At 50.7% G+C, this 16,607-nt stretch overlaps 2 protein-coding genes across 2 annotated transcripts; one reads left to right on the top strand and one right to left on the bottom strand.

The window, feature by feature from the left end:
- Positions 1-1,816: 1,816 nt before the first annotated feature.
- On the bottom strand, positions 1,817-8,516 carry QPCTL (glutaminyl-peptide cyclotransferase like). Its single transcript, XM_029213152.1, has 7 exons — positions 8,276-8,516; positions 7,634-7,777; positions 6,589-6,870; positions 4,901-5,053; positions 4,701-4,800; positions 4,091-4,207; positions 1,817-2,520 (listed from the first exon to the last, which is right to left on the bottom strand). The coding sequence occupies exons 1-7, from the start codon at positions 8,483-8,485 to the stop codon at positions 2,375-2,377; spliced, it is 1,152 nt and encodes a 383-aa protein (XP_029068985.1). The 5' UTR covers positions 8,486-8,516; the 3' UTR covers positions 1,817-2,374.
- A 687-nt stretch (positions 8,517-9,203) lies between these two features.
- Positions 9,204-14,717, top strand: SNRPD2 (small nuclear ribonucleoprotein D2 polypeptide). Its single transcript, XM_029237123.1, has 3 exons — positions 9,204-9,317; positions 11,027-11,206; positions 14,452-14,717. Coding segments are annotated over exons 1-3 (357 nt in total). The 5' UTR covers positions 9,204-9,315; the 3' UTR covers positions 14,627-14,717.
- Positions 14,718-16,607: the final 1,890 nt, after the last annotated feature.

Genomic DNA, 16,607 nt, shown 5'->3' with positions numbered 1-16,607 from the left:
TTATGGAGGATAGAGTGAGGAAGTCTAACGCATTTAACTGGCGTTCTAGAATCAGAAGAGAGAATGGTGCAATGATAATATTTAAGGACACGATGATTGCAAATTCCAGACTGGTGTAAAAAGACCGGTATGCCCAGTGAGTCATAGGCAGGATAAATAAAAAGAAATGAATACCTAGACACATGCAGTGAAAGTGTCCAGCTGTGATCTTCAGCAATTGATTTCTCTGAAGCTCAGTTTCTTAATCTGAAAAATGAGAATACTGACAGTTCCTCAAAAGACTGACATGTGAGCTGTTGCATCTAGAATGTTCAACAGTTGTGCTCACCAAAGACACCTCATGGCCTCTTCATAGTGTGAAGCTGGGGGAGCCTAAGTTTGGGGGACAGATGGGAGCTTACCCTGGATTCAAGTGGAAAACGTGCCCAGGCGCCTTGCCCAGAACCTGGCGTGTAGTACACTCAGCACGATGACCTGCAGGGAGGCAAGGGGCCAAGGACGTCACTGAACACACTGCTTCCCCTAACAGAGGTGATGGTTTCAGCTGCTTCTGGGATGGCTGTGAGGCTAAGGGGACGTGCTGCACTTTTGAGCGCTTGGCACCATGCCTGCCACACAAGAAATGAACAAACAGGAACTAACTTTGTGATTTGAGACCCTCCTGCCACCCTGGCTGTTGATATCTGTCAATTTCCTTTCTGAACTCAACTTCTGCCAATTCCACCTCTAAGAGGCTGTTAGTCCCCACCGCCCAAACCTCACTCAGACTTGCAGCCAGTTAAAAGCCTCAGGAGGAGCTACTTTTGACCAACAATCTGTTGGTCCAGCACAGGTGATTTTTGGAAGGGAGGTAGGACATGGGGATAGGAGCACAGCTGTGGGTGAGAATCTGGGCTCTGTTAATAACTGGTTTGTAATTCTCAGCCCTGGCCACCTCATTTGCAAAATGAGAACTGCAGTTGTCCTTCAGCCCGTGAGTTCTCTCGAGTCTTCGCCAGCCTTGAGTTGGCTTGCGAGGCTGCTGTTCACCTTCACTCTCTAACCCTGCATCCTGGCCTGGCATCCCTGTGGCCTACCAGGTATCCATCAAAGTCACGAAATCAGCAGGTACAGAGCCCAACATGGGACTTCCTGTCTGGGTGCCCTTTAGGTTTGCTAGGGAGCTGTGAATGAACCAAACTTGAATCCTTAAGGACAGCATGTCCCAAAGTTTTGCTGATCATGAGACTTCCTCAGGTGCTTGTTACAGAGTCCCAGCCCCTCTCTGAAGTTCTGATTCAGTAGGTGGGACCTGGGAGTCTGCATTTTATTTATTTATCTATCTATTTATTTGCCTCACTGCGCAGCTTGCAGGATCTTAGTTCCCTGACCAGGGGTTGAACCCGGGCCCCAGCAGTGAGAGTGCCGAGGCCTAACCACTGGACCACCAGGGAATTCCCCGCATTTTTAAATAAGCACCCCAGTTGGGTCTGAAAATTAGGGCTGGGAGTTTGCAGTTACACACACCGTCTCCCGCTCCTGTGCCCACAGCCAGAAGGGAAAGGATGGTTTGGTGTAACTAGCTGGCCCATTTCTACCGTAAGTACACTCAAACTGCCAAAACCCAGCGTTTCCCAAAGTATCTTCTGAGGTACCACGGCTCTGTGAGGTGCTTCCCACCAAAGGGGTTCCGTGGGGAAATACTTTGGGGAAACATTGCATTCTCTTTCTTGAAAATTCACATTGTGCAAATGAAGAAACTCATTTAATGTTGTCTCATCCCACTTTGGTCCCCCTTTTCGTGCAACACCTATGTATGCTAGTTCTACAGGATATATTTTGCAGAAACACTGGTTTATTGGCCATTGGATCTGGCAGAATCTGGAGTTCCCAAGTACTGGCTTCCATCTCCTCTGTTCCCTGCTTACGAGCACATCTTCTGCGGGCTCCCCATGGCACATCCATGTGGGAGTTGGGTTTGGACTGATGCGGTAGCAAGGCTGCCATTCTGGAGAAGGAACTGCCACAAAAACATAAGCCACAGAGAATTCATTTGGTCAGGGGTATTGCTGGTCCAGATGCCATTTGCTGACTAAAATGGAGAATGGCATTTGGCCCCTGCAGACCTGCAGCCCAAGTGTTTCCCTCAGGGCAGCGGCCAAGCTCTTATTCCTTTGGCTCTCACACCACAGTGGTCTGTCTCTTCCATGTCTTTGAAGAGTGGCAGCTTGAGATAAAGAAAGAGGGTCTTCCAGTCAGAGCACAAGCAGAGCCAAAGGTGTTAAAAAAGGACAAGCCAGCACACCGCAAGCAGGCCTGGCCCGAGCTCCTCGGCTCCAGGTGCCCTCGTCACATCTGCTGCTGGGTGCTTCTCCCTCAGAGTCCGCCAGGCAGGCTATAGCCCCAGGTATTCAGCCAGGAACACGGCCAGGATGCGGCTCAGGTTGTGTACCGTGGGTGGGTGCAGGTTGGCCTCAGAGTCATCGGACGTGTGCCAGACAGAGGGGAAGGGTGTGGAGATGAGGTGGAGCACGGGGACCCCTGCAGGACAGAGAGGAGGCTCAGGCTTGTGCGTGGCCCCCAACTGACCCAGGAGCCCAGGCCCACGTCTGGGAAACCTTGCCTTGTCCCCCACAGCAGAAGACACTCTGTTGTAGCACTTGAAGAATTCTGAACAATGATTTTCAGTGTGTGAGGGTACATGTCCGTTTTAAAAATACATCCAGTATATTATTTTCATAACGCAAATTAGAAAAACTCAAAACTTAACGGATTATGGAAAGACAGAAGAAGGGAAGGAGGTCTTTGACCTTCCTCGCCGGGTGTACATTATTAGGCTCTTTTTCTCTTCTTTACTGATAGTTAACATTTATGTTCTATTCCAGGCCCGAGTCTAAGGCCGTAAACACACACAGTTTTATCCTTACAATAATCATGTAAGGTGTACTATAATACCCCTGTTTTACAGATGTGGACACTGAGACACAGAGGCAGGCAGAGTGACTTGCCTAAGGTCTCACCTCTAGTAAAGAGCACAGTCAGAATTTGAACCCAGGCCACATGTCTCCAGAGTGTGTGCTCCTAACCCTTGCACTGCATTGGGTTCCTGTCCTCAGAGTGTTTCACTCTTTGTTTGTCCAGATTTGGTAAATATCTGTCCCCCCGCTAGACAGGAGCCAGGTGGATTATGGCCCGTCACTGTATCCCTGACAGCTGGCTCAGTACCTGCCTTGGGAAGTATTCAGTGAATGAATCAATAAAGGCATTGTAAGAAATGCATATTTGTTGAATGAGTAAATTATAGAATAAAAATTTAAAAAGCAGTTTTTAGCACTTACTGTATATGCCAAGCACCGTGTAAGAAGGCATTTTATATATCTAATCTCATCTAATCCTCCCAACCCTGTGATTAAGAATACATAACATAAATTTGGTGTAGCCACTATGGAAAACAGTATGAAGGTTCCTCAAAAAATTAAAAATAAAACTGCCATATGAAGAAAAAAAAGAATACATACATACGTATGTGTTTGTATGTATCTATCTCTTCCTTTTCCAGAAGAAATGGGGCCACAGAGAGGCTCAGTAATTTGCCTTAGGTCAACCAATGGTAAGTTGCAGATCGTAGAACCCAGACCTATCCAATTCTAAAACCTATGTTTTGAACCCCTCTACCAGATGTCGTCAACCCTGGCTGTGCATCAGAATCACCTGGGAGTTTTGTAAAAATAATGTAGAGGCCCCAGATTGTGGTTCAGTAGGCCTGAAATGTGACTGGGCATTTTTCGAAGCTCAGGTGATTATGCTGGGTGGCCGAGGGCTTGAGAGGCAAGATCTAGAAGAAACTGCAATCACTGAGGCACAACCAGTAATAGCTAACATTTCTTGAACACTCGCTAGTGCCAGGCACTGGTCCAAGGTCTTTCCATTCAATCCCCTCAACAACTCTGAGATGGGGGCTGTTATCATCCCCATCCTTACAGATGAGGAAATCAAGGCACAAAGAGGTTAAGCTGTTTGCCACCTTCCCTAATCTGGGAAGGGGCCAGGGCCAGGTCGTATCTGTGGCTCCCTGGGACCCCTGCCCACCACTCCTCCCCACAGCAAGTACCTCGGCGGAGGAAGGGGATGTGGTCGTCTTCCACAGAGCCAGGGGGCTCCCCGGGCTGAAAGTACATCACTTCCCAAGGATGAGACTGCAGTAGGTTCAGACGGTGCAGGCGCTTCTCTGGAGGCGGTGGGGATTAGAGAGCAAGGGTCAGCCCCTCAGCGGTCAAAGGTTCCCCTGCTCACAAATCAGAGGAGGGCAGGGGGTCTGGGCGCGAAGCTCTGATCGTCCCAACAAGGATGAATGTTAGTTACCCCTTACCGCAGGCCGACGATGTTCCCAGTCTCAATCCCTCTGAGTCTAAAGAGGTAGATACCCCTATTATTACCATCATGCCCATTTTACAGATAGGAAATTGAGGCTCAGAGAGAGGAAGCCACTTGCCCAAGCTCACACAGCTGGTAAGAAAGAGAGCCAGAATTTGAACCCAGGGCTATCTGACCCCAGAGCCCCCGTTTGTAATCACTTCATTTGACTGCTGTGGGGTCTTTTTGTGTTTCTGTCCTAGTGCTTTAGAGAGAGACTAGGGAGGTAGAGGGAAGGCTGGATGACCCCTTAGAGGACAGGTGCCTGGCCTCCCTCCAGCATCCCAGGTGGGTGCCTGCCTCCTTACCGATGCTCCTCAGCCGATGGAACCAGCGGGCCGTGCGAGGAAAGTGACTGTAGAAGGTCGGGTTGGGGGCTCCCAGGAGATCAAGAAGCATAAAGAGATCCTAGGGAGAGAGGCCAGGACTGGAGAGGCCAGGCGGGATGCTGCCAGCCTCGTGTCACCCGCTTCCCACCTCACCGGAACCCAGTGGGGCCTGGTCTTACAATAGCCTGGATCCTGGTGAAGCTGGGGCCGTGGGGTGCAGACTCCATGAGCTGGGCCAGGTGCCGGGAGCCGTAAAGCGAGTCCTTGGGTCCCCACTCCTTCAGTGCCTCTTCACCGTCCAAGAAGAGCAGCTGCAAGGTCACTGGGGCTGCCTGTGAGGGCCAGTGGTCAGGGCCAGCGCAGTGCCAGCCCTCAGCCTCAGTGCACACACATTTCCTGCCTGCTTGCACAGCTGACGAGGGCAAACTAAGTCTCCTCGCTCGAAGAGCACGGTGGCCAAGAGTACAGACTTGGAGCCAGACTGCCTGCGTTCAAATCCTGGCTGGGCTGCTCAGTAGCCAAGCAGTCGTGGGTAAGTTACTAAGTTCTCAAAGCACCGGCTTCCTTATGTAGAAATGGGGTTAATACCAGTCCTCATCATAGGGTAGGATTCGAACCCAGGTCCTAGGACAGCGCCTGGCACATAGTAACTAAACAAGGATTAGCTCTGATTGTAATTGTTATTCCTCAAGTTCATGTAGCAAAAGAGACAGACCCACAAATAAATAATTATACAAACGATGAAATGCAGTCGGGCAAATGCTTCCAAGAACAACAGCGTCCTGATCTGGCCTAGGGAACATGTCAGGTCTGTCGGAAAGGGATGTTTGCACTGAGGCTGAGTAGAAGCTGGCCTGGTAAAATGGAGCAGAGGGAAGAGTGTTCCCCGGTGAGGAAGCAACATGAATCAGACCTGGGGCCAAAGAAGGTGCCAAAAAGGTTTGAGTAGAGACCCAAGGGGTCAGCAAGGTCCAGGGAGCTTGGGCTTTGTTACAGGGGCACTGGGGTTTGAGCCATGGAAGGGATCTGAGCAGGGGAGGAGCGTGAGGAGATCTGTGTTTCCGTTCATTCATTCCATACATTTAAAAGAAAATTTTTTTCCCACAGGGTTGATGTTTTTATCTTTTTGTTGTTGTTGTTTTAGCATGTGGACTCTGAGTTCCCCGACCAGGTATCGAACCCATGCCCCTGCATTGGAAGCGCAGAGTCCTAACCACTGGACCACCAGGGAAGTCCCTCCATACATTTTTATTGACATCCTACTTTATGCCAGGCAATATTCTCAGCCCAGAGGATACAGCAGGAAATAAACGCAGCCAAGGGCCTGGCTATCTGGAGCTTATTCTAGTTGGGGAAACATAAACAAATCAACATAAAGCACCATGAGGCATGGGAGAGTGACAGGGAGCTATTTTAGGGTGGCTGGGAAGGTCTCTTTGAGGAGGCGACATCAAAGTGGACATCTGAATGAAGGGTGGCAGCCCTCCAGGAATATATCCGAGAAAATCACATTCTAGGCAGAGCAAAGAGCAAGTGCAAATGCCTGGGGTGGGAGTGAATTGTGTGGCTTGAGGTACACAGAGGAGGTGGGAGGCTAGAGTGGAGTGAGTGAGGGGTGAGAGGTGGGAGGGGAGACCAGAGAAGTGAGAGGGCACACCTCGGCTAAGAGAAGGGCTCTGGCTTACTTGTGGAACAAGGTGAGAGCTGTGGGAGAGAAGGGACAGGATCTGACATTCAGGAAATGGAAAGACCCTGTGGCTGTGTTGTGGAGCGGAGGAAGACAAGACCAAGCACGGGATGGTGTTGGTATGGACCAAGGCAGAGGCAGTCCCCACCCACCCACCCCCACCCTACCCCGGCTCCTCACCTGCTCCTTGGCTCTAGCCAGCTCCAGGTCCAGGGCCTGGGCCAGCTCCAGTAGGAGGGCGCAAGGCACAGCCGAATCCGTGGCCCCCACAAAGGGGGCTGACCCAGATGGGAAGAGCTTCGAGTCGTAATGGCAGGCAAGGGTGAGGTGACGGGCAGCCCTTGGGTCCAGCGTGGCCACCACGTTGCTGAAGTGCAGTGGCCCCAGGGGTGTCGAGGCTGTGAAGGGGTCCAGTTCTACATGCCAGCCTGCTGTCAGGGTCCGCAGTGTGGCCTCCAGGAACTAGTGGCAAGAGAGAGGTGGGAGAGTGGGTGGGGACTGGGGAGAAGGTCGGAAGAAGGGCCATGTGACCTGAACCATGCCGAGCAGTCAGGTTGACTCACAAATCTCACTTTAGTTTAATCGTTCCCTTGATACACTTCTGCTGAGTACCTACTAAGTGCCAGGCGTGGAGTGACCCTGTCTCTTGATGCCAAGACTAATCACAGCTCACCCTTCCATAGCACTCACTCTGTGCCAAGCCCTTGTTCTAGGAGCCCTGTGGAGTGGGGACTGTCAATGGTTCCATTCTGCAGATGAGGCAACTGAGGCACAGAGAAGTTAAGAAACTAGTTTAAGGTCACACTCCAAGTGGCTGATGTGGATTTGAACTCAGGCAGTGTTCAAATGACTCTCCATACTTTCTGAGAGGCAATGTAGAGATGTTACCACACCGGCTCTGGAGCCAACCCATTTGGGTTGAAACCCTAGGTATATCATTCATTAGCTGTGGGACTTGGGCAAAATGCCTACCTATTCTGCGCCTCAGCTTCCCCATCTACACAATGAAGATCAGATTGGTGCCCACCTTATCCGGCTGTTGCTGATGCTTAGCCTCTAGTAAGATTTTGGTGGGGGCAGTAAAGAGGGCAATGGTCTGGTGGTTAGCAGGACAGGACTCTAGAGTCAGATTACGCCCAGCCAGAGCCCTAGCTCTGCCTCTTGGGCAGAATACCTATTTCCTTGGTGGGCTGCGGGGTCAGGGGTTGGAGGTGGGGCCCCTTACCTTTCTGACTTGGAGATTGCCGGGGCTGCCGGGGGTCCGCACAACCAGCAGGGGGCGCAGATAATTGTTCCAGAGACGGTGAGGGTCCAGTTGCCCCACCACCCTCCGCACCCCGGCTTCGGGGAGACTTCCGATCGACGGGCCCTTGGGAGGGAGGTGGGGAAGAGAAGAGCAGAGCGTGAAAGCAACACTCATTCCAACCCTACCCTGGGAGCTGTCGTCCCTAAGAAGCCCCAGTTCCTCTTCCTAATCGCAGCCTCCAGCATCGGAGGTTTCTAGGATAAATCCTAGACTCGGGAAAGTACCCCCAAGCCCATCCGGCCCAGCCCACCCCCATCTTGATGGGGGAAATCGAGGCCCAGCGAGAGTAAGGGACTCTTCCAAATAAATGACTTTAGGATTAGAACCCAGAACTCCCAGTGTTACTCCTCCAGACCCTTCCTCTTACGGGGTAACCGCTATTACAGAACAAGCCCGAAGCCTCATTCCGTTGGAAAGAGGCATGTGCTCTAAAGACGGAGACGGCGGCACCTGCGGCTAGGGCAATCCGATAAAGATAAAGTCACGTCAACCTGAAACCTCGGAGAAGGGGAGGCGGGGAATAAGGGCCCCCGCAGTGCCCGCGTCCCCTCCCGGCCTCACCCGCAGCTCCCGGCCTAGCGGCAGCTCCTCAGACTGGCTGTGCCAGCCGCTCCAACTGGTGTATAACACCGAGGCCACCGCCAGCGCCAGCAGCAGCAGAGGCAACAGCTGCGCCCGAGGTAGCAGGCGGCGCTTGGGCGGTGAGGGTGGCTCCAAAAGGCCGCGTTCCCCGAGCCGTAGCCGGGGCCGCCCGCGGCCCCCGGAACGCATGGCAGCTTTGCCCTGAAAACCGGTCTGGGACAGCGGATAGAGTTTAGGCCCAGCCAAGTCCCACCCCGTGGAATCACGGGACCAATGAGCAACAAGAGCGGCTGCACCATCCCACACTTCCGCGGACAGTAAAGCCAATGGGACTTTCGTTCTGAGGACACGCCTCCCTGTCTCCCCGGAGCTTTGGGGGTTGGTTCCCCTGAGGGTTGCACAACCCAAAAGGGAGCGCGAAAGAGGTAGGCACCGCCTCAGCGGAGGAGGGGAAGCCAATGAGAATCGTTTGATCATGGAAAACATTCGACCTGCCGGGCGCAGGTCCACGCCCCTCCCGGATGTAGGCAAAGGATTGGTTACCCCTAGTCAAAAGATCAATAGACACTTAAATGAACGGTCTCCGAAGGAAAAGGGGAGGTGTCCATCCCGGAAGCGAGGAGCGGATTGGCTTCGCGGAGGCCGCTCCCCCAAAGGCAGGGTGGGCGGGCATGTGGAAATAGCTTGTCCTTTCCTTCCATCAACCTGTGCGGTTCTACAACAAAATGGTTTGAATCAGTCCCGCTTTCTTTTCCTCTCCACTATCGTGAATATCCGCCCCGTACTGTCCTGAATGGCCGGGAATCACCATGTGAAGCTTTTATCCCAAAGCCGCGAAGGGCTGGTGGAAATCGCTATGGCAACTGGCCACGCCCCCACCCGCTGGTTGGGTTTGCGCAGGCGCCCACGGAAGTTGGCCGCAGGAAGCGGAAGTCCCGCCTCTGTTGCGCTCTCTGTGGAAGGCTGAGGCAACGCGGAGACGGTAGTGACTTGAGAGTGCGGCCACCACCATCGCCAACATGTGAGGCCGGGTTAGGCTTAGGTGGCGGGAGTGGGGTTGAGGGTGTATATTTGGCCACTTACCGGTGGAAGGGGATGGTCAGAGCCGGGGGCGGAGGCAAACATTTTAGGGGTAAAGTGGCGTACTTTTCTACTGATGCGTTTGAGAACGGACGTGGGGCCTTTGACGGATTCTGACTTCGGGAGGAGGGAAAGCTTTATCTGATAACGGGCTGGGCTTTCCCAAATAATGAATCTTACTGAAATGAATTTTAAGGGGAAGCGCTTTTACGAATAAAGAACCTGGAAGAGGGGAGTACGGACTTGTAGGAAAAACGATCTTAGATAAGGGGTTTATACGGATAATTTGAGCTGGAGACGGTTGGCTTTCCAACTACATTCTCGATTTTTACGGATAACGAGTTACGGGAATGATTTTCCTTACGTATTCATTCAACAATTATTTATTGAGTGCTCCTATATCAGGCTGCTTTAGACACATAGGCTCTATCAGTAAATTACCCCACTCCCCCAAGGAAGAAAATCCCCTTCTGCATCTTATGGGATGGGAAGAGGCAGGCAGTAAACGTAATGGTAATAAACAGGTAAAGTATGTGGTGTGTTAGGTGACCGGGACTATGAATAAAGAAACAGAGCAGGGTGAAACAATGTGGAACGCTACTTTTGAGAGACAGGACACATAAAGGAGGCAACACTTGAGCAAAAACCTGAAGAAAGTGAGAGAGTGTACTACAGAGATATCTGGGGAGGTATCCAGGCAGAGGGAAAAGCAAATGCAGGGACTCTAGAAGAAAGTTTGCCTAATATCTATTTTTTAATATAAATGTATCTATTTTTATTTATTTATTTTTGGCTGCGTTGGGTCTTCGTTGCTGCGCGCGGGCTTTTCTCTAGTTGTGGCGAGCGAGGGCTACTCTTCGTTGCGGTGCGCGGGCTTCTCATTGCGGTGGCTTCTCTTGTTGCGGAGCACGGGCTCTAGGCGTGCGGGCTTCAGTAGTTGTGGCTCGCTGGCTCTAGAGCACGTGCTCAATAGTTGCGGCTCGCGGGCTCTAGAGCGCAGGCTCAGTAGTTGTGGCGCACGGGCTTAGTTTCACTGCATGTGGGATCTTCCCAGACCAGGGCTCGAACCCGTGTCCCCTGCATTGGCAGGCGATTCTTAACCACTGTGCCACCAGGGAAGCCCATGAGGGGGTTTTGAAGAGTGAGATGATATATGACTTGAGTCTTGGCACCATCCCCGAGACTGCTTTGTGGAGAGCAAACTGTTGGGGAGTGTGGATGGAGGCAGCGAGACCAGTAGGAGAGAGATGATGGAGGTTTAAGCCATGGTAAGAAATGGACAGATTCCGATATATTTTAGCGGCAGATGACAGGATTTGCTGACAGATTGAATATAGGATGTGGGAGAAGGAAAGAAGAGTCAAGTTGACATTAAGAGTTTTTGCTTAAACAACTAGAAGGATGGAGTTGCCATTGATGGAGATGAGGAAGGCTGTGGATAGTATAGTATAAGTTGGGGGTATTGGGGGATCTGGAGTTCAGCCTAGGACTTGAAGGGTGGAAATGTCTGTTAAGTATCCAAGTGGTGATGCCGAGAGAGGACCGAGCAGGAGGGTGGGTGTGTGAGGGAGACACCGAGCCAGAGGCCATGAGCACCCAGGCTCCGGCTCTGGGCCCTCTCACCTATGGGTTCCATACTTGCCCACTTAGGAGCCTCCTCAACAAGCCCAAGAGTGAGATGACCCCGGAGGAGCTGCAGAAGCGGGAGGAGGAGGAGTTTAACACAGGCCCACTCTCCGTGCTCACCCAGTCGGTCAAGAACAACACGCAAGTGCTCATCAACTGCCGCAACAACAAGAAGCTCCTGGGCCGTGTAAAGGCCTTTGACAGGTAAACGCCTGGGTCTGGGGAGGTGTTCTTTCCAGGCCTGGAGAAGCAGTCCCAGCTCCAGTCCGAAGCCCAGGGCAGAAGCATCTCAGGACCTCAAGATGTGGTGGTCTATCATTGTCCCTCCAGCTGTGAAGCACAGTGGTTATGGTCATGTACTTGGGAGCCAGTCTTCCTGGATTCATGTCCCAGCTCTGCCTCTTAACAGCCATGTGACCTTTGGCAAGTGACTTTATCTTGTCCGTACAGTGGCAGTAATCATGGTGGTTGCAAAGATTCAATCACTTAATATATGTGAAGCGTAGTAAGTCATTAGAAGTCGAGCATTTGGCACCCAGAGCTCTTAATCAGTTTTTTTGCAGTTATTGCATAATGAGAGCGTCCACCTGGGTCAGGTACTGTTTTAGGCTCCAGAGATACAGCAATGATGGAAACAAACATGGTTCCTATACTCAGGGAGCTTATGCTGTAGGCAGGGAAGCCGACAGCAAACATGTAAATAATGTCATAAAGACAAGTGATGATAAATTCTATGCAGAAAAGTAAAGACAGGTTAAGAGTTTGAAGTACTGGGAAGGAGGTGCTGTCTTAGGTAGATAACATGGGAGGCCTCAAAGGAAGACGCAACGGTGGACAGGTATGAATAAAATGAAGGTGCAAGCTAGGGTCTGAGTGTTTCAGCCATAGGGAGCAGCAAATGATTTTTCCTCTCTGGGCCTCAGTTTCCTTATCTGTGAAATATGCATCATAATAATACCCCTCAGAACAGTTGTGAGGCTTAAATGATATTATGTATGAAGAGCACTTGGCTCAGTACCTAACACATAATAAATGCTCAGTAAACATATGACCTGCAGCTTTTAGTTAGCATTTGGGAAGTGCTTTCCTCACAGTGGTGTGATGAAACTTACTCCTGGAATGCTTTTGCCACTAGCTTTTATGTGACCATGAACAAGTCTTTCACTCAGCCTTAGTTTCCCCTTGAATAAAATGAGAATGAGAACAACAGGAAGTGCCAGGTACAGGAGGCAGATAGGTCTGGATTCGAACACAGGCTCTGCCACTTCCAGACTCTGTGACCTTGGGTGAGCCACTTCATCCCACTATGCTCAGTTTCCTGCTCTAGAAGCTGGAGAGAACTAGTAAACCAGTCAGTGTTTACCTCCTGGGGGTGAGATGCAGGGAGGATTGATGGGTTAATGCTTAGAAAGTGCTTAAAGGGGCCTGGTGAGTGCCTATATGGTAAGTGCTCAAGGTGGTGGATATATATATATATATATATATATATATATATATATATATATATATAATTTTTTAAGTTGACTCTTTCCTTTTCCCCTAGCTTCCTCCTGTGCCCCCATATCATCCTCTCATCCCTCTCCCTACCCAGCCTACCACCCTAGTATGTGTCCTGCCATGTTTGATTCACCCAAAGACTCCCTTGTGGTGGTAGTTAACAGCTTTATTGAGGCATAATTGATCTGTCATAATATTGTTTTTAAGGTAGAATCATTCGTGTGCTCTGTTGCATCTTGTTTTTTCACACAAATCAGTGGTCTGAGGACATCACTGCAAGTTAGCTAGGGTATTCTTAACCACTTTATTTACTTAATTATGTTACTTTCTTGAGTGAGCAATGGATGCAAAATTTGAAAAATACAAAAGGCACCCAATGAAGAGCAAGTCTTCCCTCTCCATGCACCAGTTGCCCTCCCCGGGGACCCATCATGGCTAATTTCTCCGGTCTCCTCCAGGAGGATTACTTGCACAGAACATCATACATGTAGATACAGGAGGGTGCTTTTTATTTATTTTTAAGTCACTACTAATGGCATGCCACGCCGTTTTAGACCTTGGTTTTTTCACTTAACAATATACCTTGGAAATGTTCCCATATTGGTATGCTACTTCCTTTTTTTAACTTATTTTCTCTGAATTGGTAATATATTCACATGATTTCCAAAACAGTAATAACAGTCCAATGAAAAGTTTCCATCTGGTTTGTCTCCAGTCTACCTAGGTCACCCCACTGCCACCAGTCTTTAGGTGTATTTCAGGGATTTAGTATTGCACAAGCAGGTGGTGGAATGTATGTTTTTCCTACCCACTTTTTTCCTACAGAAGGTTGCTTTCCATGCATCCTGTTCCCTCCCTTGCCTTTTTCACTCAGCAGTATCTTCTGGAGGTTACTACATAGCAAGGCACAGAGCTTCCTCATGTGCTCCTCACGAGCTTCCTCGTCTTTCTTTTTTTTAAATAAATTTACTTATTATTTATTATTTTTGGCTGCGTTGGGTCTTCGTTGCTACTCTGCGTTGCGCTGCGTGGGCTTCTCACTGCAGTGCCTTCTCTTGTTGCGGAGCGTGGGCTCTAGGCACGGAGGCTTCAGTAGTTGTGGCGCCCAGGCTTAGTTGCTCCGTGACATGTGGGATCTTCCCGGACCATGGCCCGAACCCGTGTCCCCTGCATTGGCAGGTGGATGCTTAACCACTGCGCCACCAGGGAAGCCCCCTCATCTTTCTTATGCTTGGTAATATTTCCCTGTATCCTCCTATCCCTTTACCTTGCTTTAATTTTTCTTCATAGCACTTGCTACCACCTGACAGTGTATTACAGGTGTCTTTGTTTACTTATTTAGTGTTCTTCACCCCTCACTAGACTGCAGACCCCATGAGGGCAGGGATATCATCTCTTTTATTCATTGTTGTATTCATTGCAAGCGTTTGTTGACTGAGCTAATCCATACTGTCATCACACGTGCCCACCCAGCACCCTGAGGACAGGGACAGAAAGCAGGACTGGAGTGGAGGCGTCATGTACCGGCCTCAGGCCCCAGGGACCTCTGGTTCTCCAAAGAGAAATTGTACCTTTGCTTATGCCACCAGAAGTACTCGGAGTTAAAAAGCACAAGCAGCACCATTTCATTTGCCTTTATCCTGTGCCAGGCCCTGTTCTAAGTACTTAACAAGAATACTGTATTGATGCATTTAATCTTCACAACAGCCCTAGGAGGTAGGCACCATGAATGTCCCCATTATAGAGAGGAGGAAACTGAGGCACAGAGGAGTGAAGTCCTTTGCCCAAGCTTCAAGCTGAGGACTTGCAGAGGTGGCCTTGGAGCCCCAGCCATCCTGGTCCCGGGCCTGCACCTTCCCCCATGCCACGCTGATGGAGGAAGAGGCAGTGCTGCACAGAGGAGGGGGTCAGGAGGCTCCCTCTCATTCCTGATGCCTCCTTCTGCCCACCAGGCACTGCAACATGGTGCTGGAGAACGTGAAGGAGATGTGGACCGAAGTCCCCAAGAGTGGCAAGGGCAAGAAGAAGTCCAAGCCAGTCAACAAGGACCGCTACATCTCAAAAATGTTCCTGCGCGGGGACTCGGTCATTGTGGTCCTGCGGAACCCGCTCATCGCCGGCAAGTAGGGGCCTCCTCCCTGCCGTCAGAACTTACCCCCTCGTTTTGCAAAGACCTGCCCTTTGTGCTGGGAATAATAAAGTCATGTGTTTTTTCTAGTGGCCTCTGTCTGTTCACAGGGCCTAGAGAGTGGGGCAGACCCAGGAGGGGGACAGCCGGGCATGGGGCCAAGCACGGGGATTGGGACCTCTCTGAGCAGGTGAAGAGGCCTGGTCTCTGCCCCTTCCAGGCCTGACTTTCCCCTTCTGTGAAGTGAATTGATTGGGCAGAGGGAGCTTTTGCTGCCTTTTGTGCTTTAATTTGTTCTAGCTTCTCGTCACTTTCTCTTTCTCTTCCTTCTCCCCACCTCTCAGTAAGTCGGTCTCACTCAAAATTTCTTTCAGTCTTTTTTTTTTTTTTTTTCCATTTGTTCAGTCAGACATTCCCCCAAGTGCCTGCTCTGTGCCCAGCCCTGTGTTGCAATGCCGGGGACACAGCCGTGCCCAGAAGAGCCCCCAGGCTGCCCTCACTGACAGGAGAAAGAGCTGCAGTTAAAGCAGTTAGTACTCAATACCAACAGCATTTGTAGCTGACACCTGACCTGTGCGGTTGCCAGGCCCTACACTCTGTGCTGTTCAGACTTCCTAACAACTCTGAGCAGGCACTGTGATTTATTACTTCCAATTCCGGAGGCGGGGACTGGGGCACAAAGAGGTGATGGCGCCTCCCCAGGGGTATCCAGCCAGGAAGTGGTGATGCCACCATTCAAACCCACCCTGCTCCTGAGCCTGTGGCCTAGCCCCTGAACTCTGCTGCCCTCAAATCACAGCTTAACTACCCGAGAGAGAAATTCTCTGACAAATGTAGGGAGATAGAGGTGGGAAGGGGGTACCTTACTTGTTGTGGGTGGATTAAGAGAAATCCCTGTCTTGCTCTGACGCACACACATCATGCTCCGCGACCCCCCCACCCTCCAGCTCTCTCTGTGTTCTGTCTCTGCATCTTTATCTGTGTTCTCCAGATAAGGCCAAGTGCCAGGCTGGTGCAGTTCGCAAGTCTGAGGTCAGGGTCGAATGAGTTGTCTGACACACTGAGCTGTGGAAGGCGCAGCCATGATCCCGTTAGCGACAGAGCTGAGGACCCTGCAGCAGGAGAAGGCCTGACACATGCAAGGCAATGGCTGTGAGGTAATAAAGGCTTATGTTTACTGAGTGGTTCACATCTAATTTGAACAACCATCTGGGAGATAGATGCTAGAGGCACCCCATTTTACAGATGAGACAGCCGAGGCCCAGAGAAGGTAAGTGACTTGCCCAGGATCGCTCAGGAGACAATGGAGCCAAGTTCAAACCCAGGGAGCCAGGCCCTTATGACTGTTGGGGAGCAGGATGGAGCCATAACAGTGTGGGGAATGATGCTGCCGCAGGAAACTTACCCCCAGGATTTGGTTCTTGTGCAGGAGCTGGGACAGCACAAGCCCCGGGGTCACAGTTCGAATCCCTGCCCCACATCCCTCCTGTTCTCCCCGGGAAATAGGAATTCCTTTCCCTGCCTTGCAGGCTGGCAGCAAAGATTCTAGCCTAGGACACCCCTGCCTGGCATCAATCTGAATTTCCTCATCTCTCTACCCAACCCACTGCCCAAATGGTCTCTAATCCCCTCTTCCGTTACGGTGAGTGAAAGTGAAAACAGGTTGCAGGAAAAGCACTAGGCAAACTGGCCAAGTGTGCTCCATGCACCAGGCAGTATCCTAAGAGTTACTCATTGGAATCTCAGGCAACCCTAGGATGTTGGTACCATCATTATTCCCATTTTCCAGAAGTGAAACTTAGGCACAGAGAGGTTAGGAATTTTCCCCAAGTCACACAGCTAATCAGTAGCCAAAAACTAAGATTTGAACTAGGCTGGTTCCTGCAGCTTTATTATTCCTACACTACCTTTCTGGAGAAGCAGCTCTCAGAAAATGTTTGGCACACACACAATTTTTAATCATACACATTGTAAATAATT

Source organism: Monodon monoceros, unplaced genomic scaffold (assembly GCF_005190385.1).
Source record: "Monodon monoceros isolate NGI ecotype Baffin Bay Population unplaced genomic scaffold, NGI_Narwhal_1 Super_Scaffold_10, whole genome shotgun sequence".
Classification (NCBI taxonomy): domain Eukaryota; kingdom Metazoa; phylum Chordata; class Mammalia; order Artiodactyla; family Monodontidae; genus Monodon; species Monodon monoceros.
The sequence above is the reverse complement of the archived record's forward strand: the minus strand, read 5'-3'. Positions and strand labels throughout refer to the sequence as shown.